Source organism: Phycodurus eques, chromosome 1 (assembly GCF_024500275.1).
Source record: "Phycodurus eques isolate BA_2022a chromosome 1, UOR_Pequ_1.1, whole genome shotgun sequence".
NCBI lineage: Eukaryota > Metazoa > Chordata > Actinopteri > Syngnathiformes > Syngnathidae > Phycodurus > Phycodurus eques.
The window spans coordinates 23,364,059-23,384,224 of NC_084525.1; the positions used below are offsets into that span (position 1 = coordinate 23,364,059).

The 20,166-nt window shown below is 42.5% G+C and overlaps 2 protein-coding genes across 6 annotated transcripts in view; one reads left to right on the forward strand and one right to left on the reverse strand.

Annotated features, from left to right (window-relative positions):
- Nucleotides 1–4,938, forward strand: part of LOC133406149 (vang-like protein 1) — a 56,844-nt gene extending 51,906 nt beyond the window's left edge. For all 5 annotated transcript variants that reach the window (XM_061683518.1, XM_061683554.1, XM_061683527.1 and 2 more), the window contains 3 exons: nucleotides 598–745; nucleotides 1,634–1,868; nucleotides 3,983–4,938. In XM_061683518.1, the coding sequence (XP_061539502.1) occupies nucleotides 598–745; nucleotides 1,634–1,868; nucleotides 3,983–4,243 (644 nt within the window). In that variant the 3' untranslated portion in view covers nucleotides 4,244–4,938. The remainder of the gene's footprint in view (nucleotides 1–597; nucleotides 746–1,633; nucleotides 1,869–3,982) is intronic.
- Nucleotides 4,939–10,906: 5,968 nt separating this feature from the next.
- Nucleotides 10,907–20,102, reverse strand: LOC133410693 (calsequestrin-2-like). Its single transcript, XM_061692184.1, has 11 exons — nucleotides 19,860–20,102; nucleotides 19,540–19,624; nucleotides 19,357–19,457; nucleotides 16,719–16,827; nucleotides 13,584–13,657; nucleotides 13,375–13,505; nucleotides 13,258–13,303; nucleotides 13,110–13,164; nucleotides 12,934–13,034; nucleotides 11,304–11,378; nucleotides 10,907–11,234 (listed from the first exon to the last, which is right to left on the reverse strand). The coding sequence occupies exons 1-11, from the start codon at nucleotides 20,100–20,102 to the stop codon at nucleotides 11,025–11,027; spliced, it is 1,230 nt and encodes a 409-aa protein (XP_061548168.1). The 3' UTR covers nucleotides 10,907–11,024.
- Nucleotides 20,103–20,166: the final 64 nt, after the last annotated feature.

Genomic DNA, 20,166 nt, shown 5'->3' on the forward strand with positions numbered 1-20,166 from the left:
TGTCTCCATGTAAAGAGGGAATGGCTCACAACTTGTTTCTCCCTCTTGCACCTCTTTTACCCTTGTTTTCACCCGTCATCCTCTCTCAAGTCTGTGCTATTTATTTCCACTATTGTTGAATTGCTCCTCCAAATTAATTCAGCAAGTGTGATGATGCCTGACAAGTTATTGGCTGCTTGTATTGTTTTCTCAGAGTTGTAAATCTGTAAACTGTTTGGAACAAAATAATGCATACATCCCAACTAACCAGAGTCATTCCAAGTCGGATTTGCTGAAAAACTCCCAGCTGCGACGTACATGAATTATTCCATTCATGCGGCATCTCTGCCCTACATGAATAATTTACTAGCTCTGCCATCTTTTAGCGTGCATTTGCACCAGTCAGGATCACGCTCTAGAATTCACTTTTGTGACAGTACAAAAATAGCTTTGAAGGATATTAAAGCTCAAACTTTTCAAAGTAATACTGAATGATAAGACAAAACGCACAAGGTTTAATAGATATAAAATCATGCCCTCACTTCCTTTGCAGCAAATGAGAGTAAGTAAGAGTAATTCTTTCCTTTCTGCATCTTTCGTTTCCATGCACTGTGACAGGTCCAGAGAACAATGCAGCCACAGGGCTGGCACATTCCCAGTCCAGAGCCATGATCGCAGCTGCCGCCCATTGCCGGGACTCCAGCCACAACGAACTCTACTACGAGGAGGCCGAGCATGAGAGGCGCGTCCGCAAACGTAGAGCACGGTGAGTGGCAGCAATCAGGGGACCTTCTGCATCATCTTCATCTTAATCAACACTTGCAGAATTATCTTGAATCCAGCCACATTTGGAGTTGATTTGTATACTGCTTAAAGGTCCCCAGACTTGGACAGAATTTGCAAAAAAAAAAACGTTTTTTTTAAATTTATTTATTTATTTATTTTATTTTTTGCTGACTGAAATACTCCACAACAGACACTCAAACACAACACAATTGTTACCATTCACCATAGCAAAGCGAAGTTATTTATATAGCGCATTTCATACACAAGGTAACTTAATGTGCTTTACATGATTAATAGCATTTAAAAATAGAGAAAATAAAAAATTGCTTAGAAACATTGACAAAACATTTCAAATGTAAGACAACCATATCAACAACATGATCAAGTGCTATTTTGCTTTTGAATTATCAGTTTTGAATAATACAGTGGTGCCTTGAGATACATGTTGAATTTGTTTTGTGACCAAACTCTTAACTCAAAACCATTGTTGTTAAGCGAGTTGAGTTCACTGCCACCATACAGTACTCGTCTCTCCACTTTTTGCTTGGAAGTCAAACCAAAGGATAGATGAGGTAAATGTCTTCCAAATATATAAATGAAGCACCAACTCCAAACAGCTAACAAAAACCCACATTTTATCATTGGAATGTTACAGAAGAAACAGTCAAAAAGATTTTAATATGGAATTGAGGTTGGAATTGGCCTTCTGAAAAGTACTTTGTTGTGTTGAATGAATCTGTATAATTTATGAGTTTCACTTTTGGAATTGCAAAGCTGAAATACAATGGTTACAAGTATTCAAATTTATTGAGATGCACCTGTATAGCATTGACCCATGATGTCACCCTTCACTGCATTTTGCTCCTAGACTGGTGGTTGCTGTAGAAGAGGCCTTCACTCATATAAAGCACATGAAGGAGGAGGAGCAGAAGAAAGCTCCAGGAGATGTGATGGATCCGCGAGAGGCAGCACAAGCCATCTTCCCATCCATGGCACGGGCCCTGCAGAAGTACTTGAGGACAACCAAACAGCAGCACTGCCATAGCATGGAGAGCATCCAGCAGCACCTGGCTTTCTGCATCAGCAACAACATGTCACCTAAGGTCAGACCTCCATCACAATACTTGTATTTGTCCCACACATCCTCAGGAAGTCTTTTTCTTTCAGTGGAACCCATCCCCAGCTGTTTGCTGCAAAATGTACCTATTCGATGCAGCTAAAGCCCTGTCTAAATAGAAAAGTAGTGTTAAGCAAGTATGTTAAAGGTGAAGGTGCTTTTATTGTGAATTTCGGGGGTGGCGGGGGACATCGAGTCAGAGTGGACCATGTTCCGCGCCTCCATTGCTGAGGCTGCCAACCGGAGCTGTGGCCGTAAGATGGTCGGTGCCTGTCGTGGCGGCAATCCCTGAACCCGTTGGTGATGCCGTCAAGCTGAAGAAGGAGTCCTATCAGGCCTTTTTGGCCTGTGGGACTCCTGAGGCAACTGATGGGTACCAGCTGGCCAAGCGGAATGCAGCTTTGGTGGTCGCTGAAGCAAAAACTCGGGCACGGGAGGAGTTCGGTGAGGCCATGGAGAAAGACTTCCAGGCGGCTTCGAGGAAATTCTGGTCCATCATCCGGCGTCTCAGGGGGGGGGAATCAGTGCACTGTGTATAGTGGGGATGGGGTGCTGCTGACCTCGACTCGACCCTGGTAAGGTCTTTTCAGGGGTGCTGGAGAGTAGGGTACCGTCGGGAAGTCGAATCTCGGATTCAGGAGGAGCAGTGTGGTTTTCGTCCTGGCCGTGGAACAGGGGACCAGCTTTACACCCTCGGCAGGGTCCTCGAGGGTGCATGGGAGTACGGCCAACCAGTCTACATGCGTTTTGTGGACTTGGAGAAGGCGTTCGACCGTGTCCCTCGGGGAGTCCTGTGGGGGGTTCTTCGGGAGTATGGGGTACCGAACCCCCTGATACGTGCTGTTCAGTACCTGTACGACCGGTGTCAGAGTTTGGTCCGCATTGCCGGCAGTAAGTCAGACTCATTTCCGGTGAGGGTTGGACTCCGCCAAGGCTACCCTTTGTTACCGATTCTATTCATAACTTTGATGGACAGAATTTCTAGACGCAGCCAAGGCGTAGAGGGGGCCTCAGTTTGGTGGCCTCAGTATTGCATCTCTGCTTTTTGGAGATGATGTGGTTCTGTTGGCGTCATCAAGCCGTGATGTCCAACTCTCACTGGAGCGGTTCGCAGCCGAGTGTGGTGCGGCTGGGATGAGAATCAGCACCTCCAAATCTGAGACCATGGTCTTCAGTTGGAAAAGGGTAGTGTGCCCTTTCCAGGTCGGGGATGAGATCCTGCCCCAAGTGGAGGAGTTTAAGTATCTTGGGGTCTTGTTCACGAGTCAGGGAAGAATGGAATAGGAGATCGACAGGCGGATCGGTGCAGCGTCTGCAATGATGCGGACTTTGTATCGGTCCATTGTGGTCAAGAAGGAGCTTAGCTGTAAGGCGAAGCTCTCAATTTACCGATCGATCTACATTCATACCCTCAGCTATGGTCAAGAGCTGTGGGTCGTGACCGAAAGAACAAGATCCCGTATACAAGCGGCCGAAATGAGTTTCCTCCGCAGGGTGCCCGGGCTCTCCCTTAGAGAGAGGGTGAGAAGCTAGGTCATCCGGGAGGATCTCAGAGTAGAGCCGCTGTTCCTCCACATTGAGAGGAGCCAGATGAGGTGGCTGGCCTGGGATCGCCTCGGGATGGATGGAGTGGCTGGGGAGAGGGAAGTCTGGGCATCCCTGCTAAAGCTACTGCCCCCGCGACCCGACCTTGGATAAGGTAGAAATGGATGGATGGATGGTGAGGATGGGTACCCCAAGTGGACAAAAATAATACCTGCACATCATACTTTGTATTGGTATGATCCATAGAGCTTTAAAATGTATACAAATAATAAAATAAATATATGGTCACTACTTAGCAGATTTTCAACTATCATGGGGGGGGTTCTGGAATGTCGCAAATCCTGTGAGTACACTAGGGACTATTGTAAAAACACTATATACTGTAACTGCTTAGCATATGTTTACTGACACTGTTGTTTTTAATGTGTTAAATAATTAAAGGTGAAGTGGGTCAAAGCGGCCCTTGCATCCTTAGACTTTTCTCTTCAGAGCCTTTGGAAGAAAAGCTTTGGATGCCTCTGCTGGAGTGTGTGAACTTTTTACTCTCTTACGCAGGCCTTCCTGGAGAGTTACCTGAAGCCAGGTCCTACTTTGCAGTACAGCCGGAACCACTGGTTGGCCCGTCAGTGGACGCTGGTCAGTGAGGCGTCAGTCACCAGTGGCCTGAGAGATGGCACCGTCTTCGTTCTTAAATGTGCAGACTTCAGCTTGGTGATGACCGTCAAGAAGATCCCCTACATCCGCATGTCAGAGGAGTACATTGACCCAAAGTCCCACAAGTTTGTCCTGCGATTACAATCGGAGACCTCCGTCTAGGTCTTTTTTATAGGTTATTTTTACCTGTCTTTTTTTATGGATCAATATATCGCACACATTTTTTCAAGTTTTTGGAATGTTTATGATGGCTTGTACATGTGGAGTAAAATTTTCAGTATATGCTCTGCTTGTGATGCTGAATCAGAAGCAAAGTTCTGTCCATTGTTTGGACAGAATAACGGTGGGAATGGATCTGCATTTCCTAACTTCTCTCGAATGATGAAAAAGTATAGATACAATCAGACTCATTTTGGAGTGTCAATCAAGGACCAAATCCGCTTCAAATACATCTTTAGGACTATGGACAAAAACATACCTCATGGCCATCACGCCTGAGTTCAAAAGTTGAACAGTTTTAGTTAATGAGGTGAAAAAAAAGTGATTTATATTCACTGGAAATGTGTGTTCATGTTTCGAGATCAGGGTTGTACGCTACTGCCATCTGGTGAACATTGAATATAACTACTGAGTGGTGAACGCTTTGTGGATGCCAATACACTGTATCTGTTTATGTATGAACAGCTGTATGTATGTACAGTATATATGTTTACTCATATGTTGCGCTTGTCTCCTTTTCATCCCCATTTCTCACGCTGTTGCCAGGTTACTGTCCAACTCTGTTGAACGGCTTTACTATGACTTCCAACACGGGCCTTTGTATTGGGTAACAAAATTAAAGACATTTTATGACTGTTTGTACAACTGCTCTGTCTTAAAGTAGCTAATGTATTATTGTTTAAATGTTCCTAAAATTATATGTGGTATCACAAATATCATAAAACTAGTTTTGCATGTCTTTGAGCTTGACGATAATTGGCGTGTCAGGCCCGAATAACACTGCCTGGTGCTAAAAATGAATAGTATCATCCCAGTGCAAATACAGTGTCTAGGTCCGCCTGTCGCACCTCATCTATCATTGAGTTAATCCCACCCTCCCTTCCTTATATACCCGTCTTTTCCTTCCAAGACCAGAATAGGAATGAGTCGAGAGCAAAATGAACATTTGCATCTAAATGGAATGCTTTTCCTCCTTCGATTTGTTTTGTAATGACGTGGTTATTTGCAGATGGATGCATCGTCTCCTCTGTTGGCTTCATCTTCAAACAAATGTTCTGTCCTGGCTGATATTGACACATGGGCTAAACTATCTGGTCAAAACTACTCGGGCCAGGTCGTTCATTTAGTCCCATTGCCACTCGGTGAGAAAAATCAAATGCGACATGCAGTCTAACTTGGAAGGAATTCTTAAAGAATGATTCTCTCTTCATTTTAAAGAGCTAAATTTGAGTAAGTGAAAGAGGATGCTGCAGTTTTTGATAACTTACTTGCTTAAACTATAATATATACTCACACTTTCTTTTGTTGTCTCCTTATCCCCAGATTACTGCCCAAATTAAAATGGTTAATCAGAAATGCAGAGGTGTAAGTAAGTCACATTATTACCTAATGTCTAGATCAGACTACAGGATTTTTGCCCCGATATTTGGCTAATTAGCTATCGCGGGCGATTTCCCAGATCGGGCCTGACATATTTTGTCGGGAACGGCAAAACTTCATGTAGTGTGACATAATCCCCGATCAACGATTTGGCCCTATGATAGCCCTACGATAACAAAATGTAAAGTCTAGCATGTTTGATTTTTTTTTTTTTTTTGGGATGTCTTCCATGAAGTGTGACGTATCAACGATTACTCTCCGACAGCGCACCTTGATGTTGACCAAAAGGATTGCGTATTGTGACCGGCGCTTTGCCTCCCGTGCTTGCTGTTGTCTGCATACTGTTTTCAACATATGCAGTGGGGCAAAAAAGTATTTAGTTCTCCCACTTAAAAAGATGAGAGAGGCCTGTAATTTTCATCATAGGTATACCTCCCCTGTGAGAGACAAAATGAGTAAAAAAAATCCTATTGATGATTTTTAAAGGTGGAAAATGAGTATTTGGCCACCTTCAAACAAACAATATTTCTGTCTCTCACAGACCTGTACCTTCTTCTTTAAGAGGCTCCTCTGTCCTCCACTCACCTGTATTAATGGCACCTGTTTGTACTCGTTATCAGTATAAAAGACAATGTCCACAACCTCAACCAGTCACAGTCCAAACTCGACTATGGCCAAGACCAAAGAGCTGTCAAAGGACACCAGAAACAAAATTGTAGACCTGCACCAGGCTGCGAAGCCTGAATCTGCAATAGGTAAGCAGCTTGGTGTGAAGAAATCAACTGTGGGAGCAATTATTAGAAAATGGAAGACATACAAGACCACTGATAATCTCCCTCAATCTGGGGCTGCACCTAAAATCTCACCTCCTGTCGGAAGTTTGCTTGAGAACATTTGGATGATCCAGAAGCGGACTGGGAGAATGTCACGTGGTCAGATGAAACCAAAATAGAACTTTTTGGTAAAAACTCAACTGTTGTGTTTGGAGGAGAAAGAATGCTGAGTTGCATCCAAAGAACACAATACCTACAGTGAAGCATGGGGGTGGAAACATCATGCTTTTTTCTGCAATGCGACCAGGACCGTGTAAAGGAAAGAATGAATTGGGCCGTGTATCGTGAGATTTTGGGTGAAAACCTCCTCCCATCAGCAAGGGCATTGAAATTGAAACGTGGCTGGGTCTTTCAGCATGACAATGATCCCAAACACACCATTCGGGCAACGAAGGAGTGCCTTCGCCAGTCTCCAGATATCAACCCCATAGAAAATCTTTGCAGGGAGTTTAAAGTCTGTGTTGCCCAGCAACAGCCCCAAAACATCACTGCTCGAGAGGAAATCTGCATGGAGGAATGGGCCAAAATACCAGCAACAGTGTGTGAAAACCTTGGTGGCTGACTAGATACTTTTTTGCCCCACTGTATTCATGCACATGAACCAATGTTCACCAAAGCTTTAGACCATGATTCGACTGTACACCGGCATGTTTACGTGAAACCGTTAGTGCTAGCACTAACTTGCTAGGCTACGTAACATTTTGTTGCCTGTTTGCAAGCAAGTTAAAAGTATGTGAACGTACCTCAAGCAAACCTTGAATGAACGTCCCCACCCGAGCACCACGTGTTTTTCCTCAGTTTTGTTTTTCTTTCCCCCAAGACAATATATTGGCGTGATCCATTGTTGTTGTCGTTGTCATGGTAAAGAGTATATCCAGTCGCGTTGACCGGTGACACGTTTTCTGGTTCCGCCTCTCCGACAGTATTTTCTTAAAATAAAGCCCAGTGATCATAAAAGACGAGATACAGTGGTATCGGAATACGTCGTATCGTGTTGCCATTGTCTGACCGAGATACGGCAAGATTGTAGGGCAATCGTAAAAGACCACATTTGTCTTGTAGTCTGATCCAGGCATAAGTCATTTTTAACTACTGTTACAATATCAATAAAAAATACCAATCTGATTGGTAAAACTTGGGTTTTCTCTTTATGCCTGTGTAGATTCTCAGTCAAACAGGTCTTGGTAATCCGCAAAGGTTGAATCGAGGCAAGCTTGTTTGTTAAATTTGTTGTTTTTTCTTGTTTTCATTCATAAATGACTGAGGTGATTATGCTATTAGGCTAACAATATGTGTAAGTATCAAGTCTTAACCTTCAAGTTACTGTAGCAAAAATCAAGCAAGTCAAGTTGTTGCTTGAGTCATAAATAGGCTTTACACAATCAGGATTTTTAGGACCGATCAGCGAGTGTAAAAAAACAATAATCGATCACCGATCCGATCACAAGATGGAGGAATGCGTCTATTTAAATGACCTGTTCATTTACTGTATATACCTGTGTACCTAATTGCTCAAAAAATATATATCTACAATAAATGTATCTTTGTTTCTCTATTTATGCCAGTGAGGCATAGTGACAGACAGAACAAATGAATGGTCGTCTTTTAGATGGCACGAAGTAAATACAGTACAGCGCGGAGGCTGAGGACCCCACCCAATCAATCGAGGGGCGGAATCGGGTCCAGCCGGGAGCTGCCCGGTGGACGGGAGACATCCCACACCGAAGGACCCAGGGTGGTCCGCCGGCCCCACCGAGGCGCCCCGACAACTGGCCACCCGGTGGGGGCCGCAGGGACCCAATGCCACCCCCCAGCCAACCCATATATGTATACGTGCCCATATGTGATTCGTGAGAAAAATATATACAGTGAGTGGTTTGAGTGTGTGCTAAGTGAGTGATTAAAAGGCATGGCTCCTGCAGGTCGGGCCCATTAGGCCAGACAACCACAGACGAAGAGGGCTACCTCACCCAGACCCACAACACCGACCACGGGGGTCCCCCCACAACATTCCCGCCAGCGCCCACTACCTCCCCCCCCAACGGGTGTAGGAGGTGGACCACCCACCCCCAAACCGGGCAGGGACAAAAAACCCACAGCAGGCCCCACAGCCCACAGAGGACCGCCCGGCTCCCCCACGCGAAGAGGTAGAGCCGACCGCAGCGGGATGCAAGGAACGAAGCAGGCCCGAGGAGCGACATGGGGCCCCCACCGCCCCCATCAGCAGCCAAAGCGGGGGGGCCCAGGCTGCTCCTTAGCGACTTTACATTCAGTATCTGTATGTTCCTTAGCTGTACTAATACATTCGCAATCAGAGATTTTTATTGGTTCCAAAACGGTCTGTATACTTTGTCTTCTCACTTGAACTCATAATCAACGTGAAGTTTAGTTCACGTTTGATCAACTATCATTGAGCTAAACTGTCAAGCTAGCTTCGTTTACATGCGTCTGTGGGTTTCATAGTGACAGATGAAGGTAGACCTCGTAGATGTGTCAATTATATTTGAGTTGAAATGACATGGTCAGCTACACAGGACACTTGTCAGCTTTCTTTGGCAGGAGAGCCTGGGGTCATGTGAACATGTCTACACCATCACACACACACCTTCTGACGCACTGTTACTAATTCATGGTCATGACTTGGTCGGCTCTTTATGTCAGCTTGCTGCGTCGAGGGGGGACGTTGCTTGCGTCTCTCACACCGAACTTGTTCGCCCTGATCCCTGCACTCATTAAGAGGCATAACCATGCTGAATTATTCACTGGCTGTTAATTCATTCCGAAAGTATTGACAGAAGGGCCAAAATGTCCTAATAGTTTCAGGATACTTATTCTAAACCTTCCTCATGAGACAAAAGTGGCACGGAAGGGGCAGATTCCATTCAATCAACAAAACTAATTAGGAATTCTTTTACCAGACATTTTAATACTTTTCAATGAGATTATCTTGCGAAGTCAAATAATTCTGAGTCGACCGTTCAACAACACCACCCAAAAAATAATAGTTTTTACCATGGGCGCAACAGATTGGAACTTGATCGAAAAGAGCAAATGGTGCGGGGCTTGTTCAGAAAGGGTGAGTTGTGACTTTTCTCAGCCCAAATGCACCTTTTGATTTTGTAATACAGTGGTATGTTTACTTACAAGTGATCCCACTCACGGGTTTTTTGAGATTTGAGCCGTCACTTGGCCAAATTCTTTGTCTTTAGTTGCGAGCATAAATTTCACTGGCTATGGTGGGAGGGAATGACACAACAAGCAGCAGTTTGGCAAATAGTGAACAATTAATAGAAAAAAAAATCATCTTCAATCTGTTCATTACCACTCCTAGTTAAAGTTTAAAATGAAATATAACATGACATATATTAGATTTGCCTTATGAAAGTCCGCAAGCTTAATGCTAACACCTAATGGAAGAACTCCAAAGTCAAGGACAAGGAAATTAGCTTAGATGTTGCGGTAACTATAAACCTTTAAACTTATGTTTCGATGCAAACGGGAGCAACACATGCCAACAAAACATCCAACAATATTCACAGACATATATTCTTTAGTTTCTGTGAAAAATGACTAATGTTATTGCAGTTTAGTTGAGATGGTCTTTGCGTTTCATGACTAAATCTGAGTGTAGTGTGTCTATATATTATACTGCCCCTTGGTGGCCAAGGCATGCACACCAGAATGAGTAGCACACTGCCCACTCAAGTATCATGATGCATAAACTGTTTAAATCTTGCCATCCATCCATTTTCGTTACCGCTTATCCTCACTAGGGTCACGCGCTGCTCGAGCCTATCCCAGCTATCTTCGGGCAGGAGACGGGGTGCACCCCGGACCGGTCGCCAGCCAATCGCAGGGCACATAGAAACAAACAACCATTCGCACTCACATTCACACCTACAGGATATTTTAGAGTCTTCAATAAACCTACCACGCATGTTTTTGGGATGGAAACCGGAGTGCCCCGAGAAAACCCACCCAGGCACGGGGAGAACATGCAAACTCCACACAGGCGGGGCTGGGATTTCCCCAGAACTGTGAGGCAGATGTGCTAACCAGTCTTTCACCGTGCCGCCTAAATCTTTACATTCAATTAAATGATCACTATGTTTTTTTACAAAATACAATACTGTAGAGTTCTGTTTTTCTCATTATAAACAGGTACAAACATTTTTGTTGGTGTTTGTTGGAGTTCTGGAAAGAATTTCCATTCATTTCAGTGGAGAAAGATAATATGAGATTTCAGTGGAGAAAGATAATATGAGATATGCTTAATTTGGGTTACAAATGTGGTCACAGAAGGAAGTAAACTTGTAAATCAAGGCAGCACTGTGCATTATTTTACTTTTACCTCTGCAACAAAAGCAATGTTGTAATAGCGATCATAGCATGTACTAAGCATTAGATTGACCTTATCTGTATAATACAGCACAAGAGGTCAAATCTTCGTCTCTAAAATGATTTCTAATCTGTAAGAGATTTAAAGAGATATGGTAAAGATCCCAGCAGGCTCAGTCATTGAGGTCATCTTCATCTTCATCTTGGTCAAGGCTCTCGTTGCTGTCTTCAGTAAAGTCCGTGTCAAAGTCTCCACGGTCGTCTTCCAAGTCGTCGTCCTCCGTGTTAATCCTGCCGGACAGGACGTCCTCGATCCAATCCTCCAGCTCCTCTGCAGTGGGCAGGTCCTCGTCATTGGACATGTCTAGCCACACGCTGTCCGCCTAAAATTCACAACGGACATCTCTTTAAGGTCTGTAGAGTTTTAATGACCTAAATCGAGTTTGACTTACATCTGTGACGTTGACCACACCGATTTGAGGCCTGAACAAGTCCAAATTGAAGGTCTTTTCCCAGTAAGTAGTGAGCTAGAAAAGATGAGAAAAGATGCTCACATTTTGTGTTTTTTTTTTTTTGTCCTGTTCAGCTGTTAGGTCAAACAGATTGGAGGATCTGTACCTCCTCTGTTCCTGTACGGAACACTTTTATTGTGCCACAGTGGAGTTTTTAAACTGCTACTGTGGTTCTTTGTATTCTGATGGGTTTTTATTAAACATTTCAGTCGGACAGAACAAGGTTTTAAAGGAGAGAGACAGTGAAAAGATAAACATTTTTTTGTTCAATTTCATTTTCTAATTTTAGTTCTTGTTTTTGCTTGTACGAAGAGTATGATATGATTCTATCGCTGATTACAGATTTCCCGGTTTCCCAAAGCAGAGATGGGGATATGGTTAGGGAGTGTTAGAATTTGAAAGTCATCCCATTCTTTCCTCACAAAAGAATCAAAGTCGGGGTCTTTCAATACAGACATGTTAAAGCGCCATGTTGGTGGAGGTACCAGATTTGACTCAATATTTAGGGAGAGAAAAAAGTGGTTCGTGGTCACTCATGATGATTGGAAGTATTTTGGAGGCAATTTTATGAGCCGCCAAATTGTTTGAGAGGAAATAATCTATTCTTGAGAGAGCGCGGTGTCCCGACGAAAACTCTCTTTTTGTACAATTTTTCCAATGTCGTCCTATACTGCTCTAAAATACAGCATTGGCACATTGTGGCTGGTTCCTATTGTTTTAATTGGCGAAATCTATGAAGGGTTTAAGAGGAAGGTTAAAGTCCCCTCCCATGATAATTGTGGAATTGGCTGACAAGTTAATCAAGTGTGAAAATAGTGTGTCGAAAAAGGCTGAGTCATCTTTATTAGGAGCGTATACATTGACAATTGTGTATAATTTGTTAAAGACTGGATTGTTGCCTGTATAATTATTTTTTATTTTATATATAATTATTATTATAGGTTATATGTGACATATCAATTTTGAATAAATTGGGTACTATGAATTCTTTGTTGTTGTTTTTTTTACAGTTTGCAGCTAATTTTATGGTATTACAGTATGTTGATAGATGTTATTTAAAGCGGGTGATAGGAGTGATATATCGAAGTACAGCAAAGCCAGGGTACATAAAAGGGTAGCAAACAGACATAAAACATAGAAAACAGACAATAGTGTTGAGGGAATAATATGGTGTAGAGTGGTTTGTAGTGCATGGGGAGAGTATTGTCACGAGTGTGTGTTTAGCGTGTGAAAGTGCAAGGAGAGAAAAAAAACGAAAGATGTGAGGATACATGCTAGTGGGCATGCGTAGGTCTGTTTTTTTTCCCCAAGCAAATTGAAAAGGAGGAAACAAAATACAATAAGATGCTCACATTTGAAACTGTGCTTGTCAGAGGTGGGAGTAAGTTACATATGCGCGAGTCATAAGTAAGTCTTGCGTCTTATTCTTCAAGTTTCAAGCATGTCTGACTCGAGTCACATGGCTTGACTCAAGTCAGACTTAAGTAACCTCACCTCTGGAGCCGACTGCCTCCTAAGAACACATGAAGTTTGCCTGAGTATTAAATGTTCATCAATGATGAGGACCAACCAGAGGGAAGTCATCAGGGTCAATCCAGACAATGCTCAGATCTGGGTTGTTGGTGTTGTCTCTGGCCACGTCCTTTAAGATCTCCAGAAACTCAAAGCCATCTGGGTGATGGAGGGGGCACAATAATATACAGTGCAACGCCTTTTGGGACTGAAGGAGAACAAATAATAACAGACCTGGATCCTCCTCTTCAGCAAATGCAACAATATGGATTCCGTCAATGTCATCCTCCTGGCAGTGGGTGGAGAGGGGGGGAACATGTTCAATGATTTTCAACACCATTTTCTACATGCATCACAGCATGAGTAGTAGAATTCTATTTACCCAGGTCTCAAACATGTTCTCTGCCCGGAGCTTCCTCAGAGTGGCCCTGTAAACCACACTCACATTTCAAATCCAGTGCCAGCTTTGAACAAAATCAGTAAAAAGTACCACATTAACCTCCTGTGTTGATTGACAAAGTCCACAATGTCCATTTCTGACAAAGGTCTGCCAGGCAGTACGGCGGGCTCCTCCATGAAGGGCTCGTAAAAATTCACCTCGTTCATCTTGAGGGAGAGATGTTTGGCCACCTGAAATACACCGACATTCTTCAGAGAACTCACACGTCACGTGTTACATTTGGATGCGGCAACTTACTTTGCACTTACAGCTTTATCAAATGTGGCAAAGAACTTGATGTAGGGTTGAAAACGTTCTGAGGCCTCCTGGAAAGCTTTGTAGTCTGAGGGGGAAAGAAAGAGTGAGGAACCCCAAGTGTCGCCTTGAATGTATGGGGTGCTATACACTTGTATTATCTCTGGACCAGGATTCTCAAACATTGGATCCAGGGACCCCTCACAGGTGAGAGGGTTTTCAAGCCCCCCCCCCCACACACACACATTTAATCCTAATACAGTGGAACCTCGATGGAACAGACTAATAGGGTGGGGGGTCGGTCGTCCGATATAGCCGATTGTCTGTTACATTGAAGCACTTTTTTTTTTTTAGCCCATATTTACCCATATTGCTGGACAATACAAAATTATTGTTTTGTAGGGTTTTTTTTATTTTATTCCAAAAAAGGCCCAGTACAGTACAAAGTTATTGCAAATAAATATTTAAAAAAAGCTTGAAAATGTTTGAAAGTTTCACATTTTATCAAAACTCACCACACCAGTGAGCTTGGTCATGGTGACATTGTTGCAGTACAGTACTCATCATAGGCAAGTCGGTTTCATGAGCCGCAAGGAATTAGTGTGCTTCCAAATTCCAAATCCGTTCCCAAAGCCCAACGGCTTGACCCAGAAAAAGTTACTGTACCAAAAATAGCATGTTTCAGACTACAGAGATGTTTTTTTATTCCTCAGAGTTAACGCTGCAGCCATGCCTCTCTCTCTCTCTCTACCAGAGAGAGAGAGAGAGGCATGGCAATAACGTGCAATAAACAATAGCTATAACCATCATAACATGGCCACCACGTCAATGTACCACATTCAACATGGCCGCCACGTAGGCAAGGGAGGCGCGTCTTGTGCCACAACGCCAGTAAACAACAGCGGCCAATTCTGGAACTAACAGACTTCGTCAACGGCAGTTTAAGTGACAAATGGAAACTATTTTTGGACACATTGGTCATTCCCAACAGTCTGTTTTATCCTATATCTGTTATATCGGGGTACATGTTATCGAGGTTCCAATGTACCAACAAAACATAGCTTCGTTGTGCACCGCTAAATGCCATCCATTCGTCCGTCCAGCCATCCATCATCTTCTGCTCATCCAGGGTCAGGTCACTGGGCCAGCAACTTAAGTAGAGAAGCCCAGTATTCCAGTATTCCCTCTCCACAACCATTTTGTCCAGCTCTTCCGGAGGGATCCCGAGATGTTCCCAGGCCAGCCAAGAGAGTCTCTCTCTCTCGTGTCCTGGGTCTTCCCCTTGGGCCTCCTCCCGGTGGGACGTGCCCGGAACACCTCACCAGGGAGGCGTCCAGAGGGCATCCTAACCGTATGCCTGATTCACTTCATCTGACTCTTCTGAGGAGGAGCAACAACTCATTCTGAGCACGTCCAGGATGAGTGAACTTCTCACCAAATTCATTCACACATTTCAGCCACTTGTATCCGCGATCTTGTTCTTCCGATCACAACCCACGATTCGTGAGGGTAGGAACATAGATCGACCTGTAAATCAGAGCTTTGCCTTTCTGCTCAGCTCCTTCTTCACCGTGACAGACTGATACAGAGGCCGGATCACTGCAGATGCTGCACCAGTCCTGTTGATCTCTCGCGCCATTCTTCCCTCACTCGTGAACAAGACCCCAAGATACTTTTACTCCTCCACTTGGGGGAGGATCTCTTTTCGGACCAGGAGAGACTAATCCACCCTTTTACAACTAAGGACCATGACCTTGCTAACTGACGTGAACTGCTTCAGCTAACAGTAGCTAATTTACAGGAGCTAATTTACAAAAGCATAGTCAGTGTAAATTTAGCAGAGGACATATTCCCAACTCTACAATTGTCTGTCTACCAGTTCAGGGTGTACCACGCCTCTCGTCCAGAGTCAGCTGAGATAGGCGCCAGCACGGCCGCGACCATAGTGAGGATAAGCGGTGAGGAAAATGTGTGATTGATAAATTTCTGATTTTGCATTGAATCCAACTTTACATATCATTTCCTCAGTTTTGCGTCATTATTCGTGTACTATAATTTATTGTCCATATTTTATCCAGCCATTTTCTACACTGCTTATCCTCACTAGGGTCGCTGGTATGCTGGAGCCTATCCCAGCTACCTGCGGGCAGGAGGCGGGGTATACCCTGAACTGGTTGCTAGCCAATCGCAGGGCTCATACAGTATAAACAAACAACCATTCGCACTCACATTCATACCTACGGACAATTTAGTCTTCAATTAACCTACCATGCATGTTTTTGGGTTGTGGGAGGGAACCGGAGTACCCGGAGAAAACCCACACAGGCACGGGGAGAACATGCAAACTCCACACAGGCGAGGCCGGATTTGAACCCAGGTCCTCAGAACTGTTGAGGCAGATATGCTCACCAGTCGCCCACCATGCCTCCATATTTCCCATTGTCATAATTCCTCATTTATTCTCTGTTATCTGTAGGTTAGTTAATAAATTCTTCCAACATAAAAAATAAATAAATAAAAAGGGTTACGTGTTTTGTTTGTGCTGAAGTGTCACAGCCTCTATACACCGAGTAGGCAAACTCCTATTTTATGTACGAGCCTTTAAGAAGTGGGACTGAACTAATTTCCCCTGTTTTTAGTCAAATTGAGTGGTGTGCTGAGGTAAATTTATTTAAACTTATTTAAACTTCTTACTTTTGCTTATTAGAGCAAAAGTAGAGTGTTGGCACTCTGCTCTTAATTTATTAATTGTACATTACCTATAGAACCAATTTACGCTACACTATATTTTAGATATGCACTTTTATTACGTGCTAATTATTTTGCGGACCCCCACGTTATATTTCGTGGAGCCCAGTTTGAGAATTACTGCTCAAGATCCCACTGTGAAACATCCCACCATGACCACAATGCACCACATCACATCTTGTCTCAAGATGGTAATTGCAGTTTGACCTATTAGTTAGTGAACTAGATGCTATTTAAAGCCTCTCATGAGAGAACCCACACAGTGAAATCAGGAGATGGAGAGATTGAGATCCCATTAAGGGTCTTTTGGGACACAGCATGGAGCTATAGGCGAACAAATTCCTCTGTTTGACTACAAATACGAGTGCACGAGTAGTGGCATCACACAGTGGCAAACTAACATAAATCCTCTCCTTTGAAGTAACCAATGAGGCGAATGTCTTCCTCTATCCTTTCGAAGGCTCGAAGCTCCATTGGGTTGTTGATTATTTCTACCGGGTCCTCCAGCACCTGCAGATGGAGGGGGGGGGGGGGGGGGGGGGGGGGGGGGGGCACCACAGTAAGATGCTGCAAAGAATGCACACATTGATACATCAACATGAGAAATACTGAACGGGACACGACATTATGAGATCAATCCAAAAGCCGTAAGACAATAATGCTCAGCTTTGATGAGGTATTAATCTAACAATGCGTTTATTGCTGTGGTTGGAGTTTGCAGTGGTGTAGAAGTACACTGCATCATACTGAGAGCATATACAGCTCTGAAAAATATTGAGACCAGTGCAAATTTACTGTGTCAGTTTCTCAGATTTTTATATTCATAGGTATATGTTTGAGAAAAATAAACTTTTTTGTTTGTTTTTAACTACTGACGAAATAACTACCAAATTCCAAATACTTTCATTGTAAGCATGTATTTGGAGAAAAATGGAAAAAACTAAATATTCAAAAACTAAATATTCAAAATACCAAAGAGGTTTCTTTTTTTTTTTTTTTGGTCATAAGAGAAAGTATATATATTTTTTATTTTACAAAATGCTATGTGTGTCAATATCACGATAAAATGCCTTTGGTGTCCTCATAAAAATCAGTCCGTTATCCTGAAAATGTAGCAGAATAATGAAACTCAGAGGTCCTATTATGAGTGGCAATAACAGTACAATGATAAGTCTCTGAAAATATGTTTCCTTTTATTGTATTCCTTCCTTTTTTTTAATTGGATGTACGTAATTTTGGCATGTCCCAGATATTACTCAGCTTACTACAATGTGTGTAAATAGTGATGAAATGATACTAACTTTTTTCTACATGGTTTCATTGTCCACAAAAGGTAGTTGATTAAAAAGGTCATTTGATCATGTGTATTGTATTTTCATAATCATGGTGAACATTTTGCCTGTGTCCCCCAAATTGATGTCCAGGCTGTCATTATGAGCTAACTGCACATTTAAAAAAAAAAAAAAAAAAAAAAAAAAAAAACTCTGGTTATTTCATTTGTCTTTCTTCAATAGATGCTGAACGGTGTTGCAGAATAAATATTTACACTTATGTTTTGTAATTTTCATCATTTTATATGTCGATGGAGGTGTGTAAGCATAAAACATCCACACGTCATAGTGAAAAATATCAACTGGCGTAAAACGTTTCAGAAATTGAAAATATATTTGTTAAACAGTACACACAGAGCTCGCCACTGAATTACGTTGCTAAGTGAAGCTCCACTACGTGCTCGACAAAACTGTCCAGCCTGTCATTGTCAACCCTGTCATCCATCATTTTGCTGTTAGCATGTACATTGTCTTCTTGCAGTTGATTTATATATTAAGAAAAAGTGTGGGAGCTTCACTAATATGCATTTCTGATAGCATAACATCTACTTCATACAATGACTATGAAGTTCAATGGAAAATCTCAACTTTTTGAGGGGTGAAATGAAATGGGGAAGTCTAAAGGCACCTTATTGTGATATTGACTGGTGCATATTGATTTTCACATATAAGGAACTATTTATGATATACAGGACCCTTTCCAAAAAAATGTAATATCATGTAAATGTTTATTTATTTCCACAATTCCATTCCAAAAGTTAAGCTTACATAGCTTATAGATTCAGGGCAACAATTTCAAGTATTTATTTGTTTATTTGATATAATTTGGGCTTCCAGCTTGTCACTGCAAAATTTGGGCTGATTTCTTCACAGTATTCAAATTTTTGGAATTCCTGATTTTGTGGGGTTTATGAGCTAGAAACCCAAATTATGTAAAAAAAATAAACAGATACATACTTGAAATTGTTCAAATTGTGGGCCCTGAATCTATAATCTGTGAAAGTTTGACTTTTTTATGGAATTGTGGAAATAAATAAACATTTCCATGATATTCAATTTTTTTGGAAAGAGTCTGTAGATGTTTGCTCTTTTCATGCACTTTTGTGGGACTGCTCAAATAGTACAAACAGTATACTGCATCATCTAAGTATACATTTCTGCATTTGAAGTTGAACTTGTGAGTTTCTGAGTTAAAATGTTAATTCATAACACAATTTTACTCTAAAATAATTTGAAAAACTCAAATTCAAGCTCAAAAATTGGATTCTTTTAAAAAACATTTGGGAGTAGAACTGCTTTGAAATTAAAATTCAAACTCAAAAATTCAAATTTAAAATTGGAAATTGTCATTGACATATATACACTGTGTCTATGCTCAGCACAATTAATGGTAAAAGGTGGACAAACTATGGGCCTGTAAACATTAAAAAAAAAGTTGTAATATTGCCATCTCAAGTAGTGGACTGCGATACTGCTCGTTCTGGTTTCAGAGCAAAGTAAACTCCAGTATCGCCGATCACGAGTCTTTTGAATTATTAGTTTAGTATTGTGAGTTGTGAATTATGAATGTGGAGGCATCATCAAATTAGTAAATCTGAATGAATCTTCGTGACCTTTAAGTGTCTTTGTGATTGTTCCTTTGGATTATGAAGGAGTTAAATCCCAGGACAGAACTTGGGGCACGTCGTGTTGTGTCTGGTACACTCACATCCAGGAGGAATTCCACAAGAGTGTCTGCTGAGAGTTCTCCATCAAATTCAATGACCCGATCGTCCTTGAAGACGTACAGGCTGCCCACCTCTTCTAGGCCTGATCAAAAAACGGTTTAATAAGAGGAGAACACTCGCTCTATACTGTACACCAGAGATACTGTATGTGTGTAATGGCTTACCCAGCTTCTTGGCTACTTTGGCATCCTTCTGAGCATCCACCATCCCGAATCCAATGTCTTTGTTTTCCAGCACCTGAGCTGTTAGCTGGGTGGTGTTCGCATAAAACAAGCATTTGGATCTTTAGTCATTAAGTCAAGACTATTTGTAGAGGTGAGAGTAAGTCACATACAGTATGTACATGTCTGTCTGTAAGTAAGTCTTGAGGTTGACCCTTCAAGTTTCAAGCAAGTCCCAAGTTAGTGTGGATAAAATCAAGAAAGTCAAGTCCAGTTCCCACTAAATCTAAACCAATCCCAATTTTCTTTCTGATGTTTCTCACCTCTAGGACCAGCTCAGTCATCTGGAAGCGCTTCTGCAGGCCCTTGTTGGCAGTCACGGGCTCATGGTAAAACAGACACAGCAGGTCAAATCTCCTCAGAGCCTTCTTGTAGCTACGCTCGTTGATGTCCAACACCCGGTCCCTGCCGTCAAAGTTGGGGAATTCCAGACCTTCCTCTGCAGCACAAAGCCAAATGAAATGGAGGCAAAGAGTGCAAAGCAGAGACAGGCACATTTGCTGCATTGTTGTCCGATGTTGAGAGTGGGAAAGGTAACTTTAAGGTCTAGCGATGGCATTCAAAAAGATT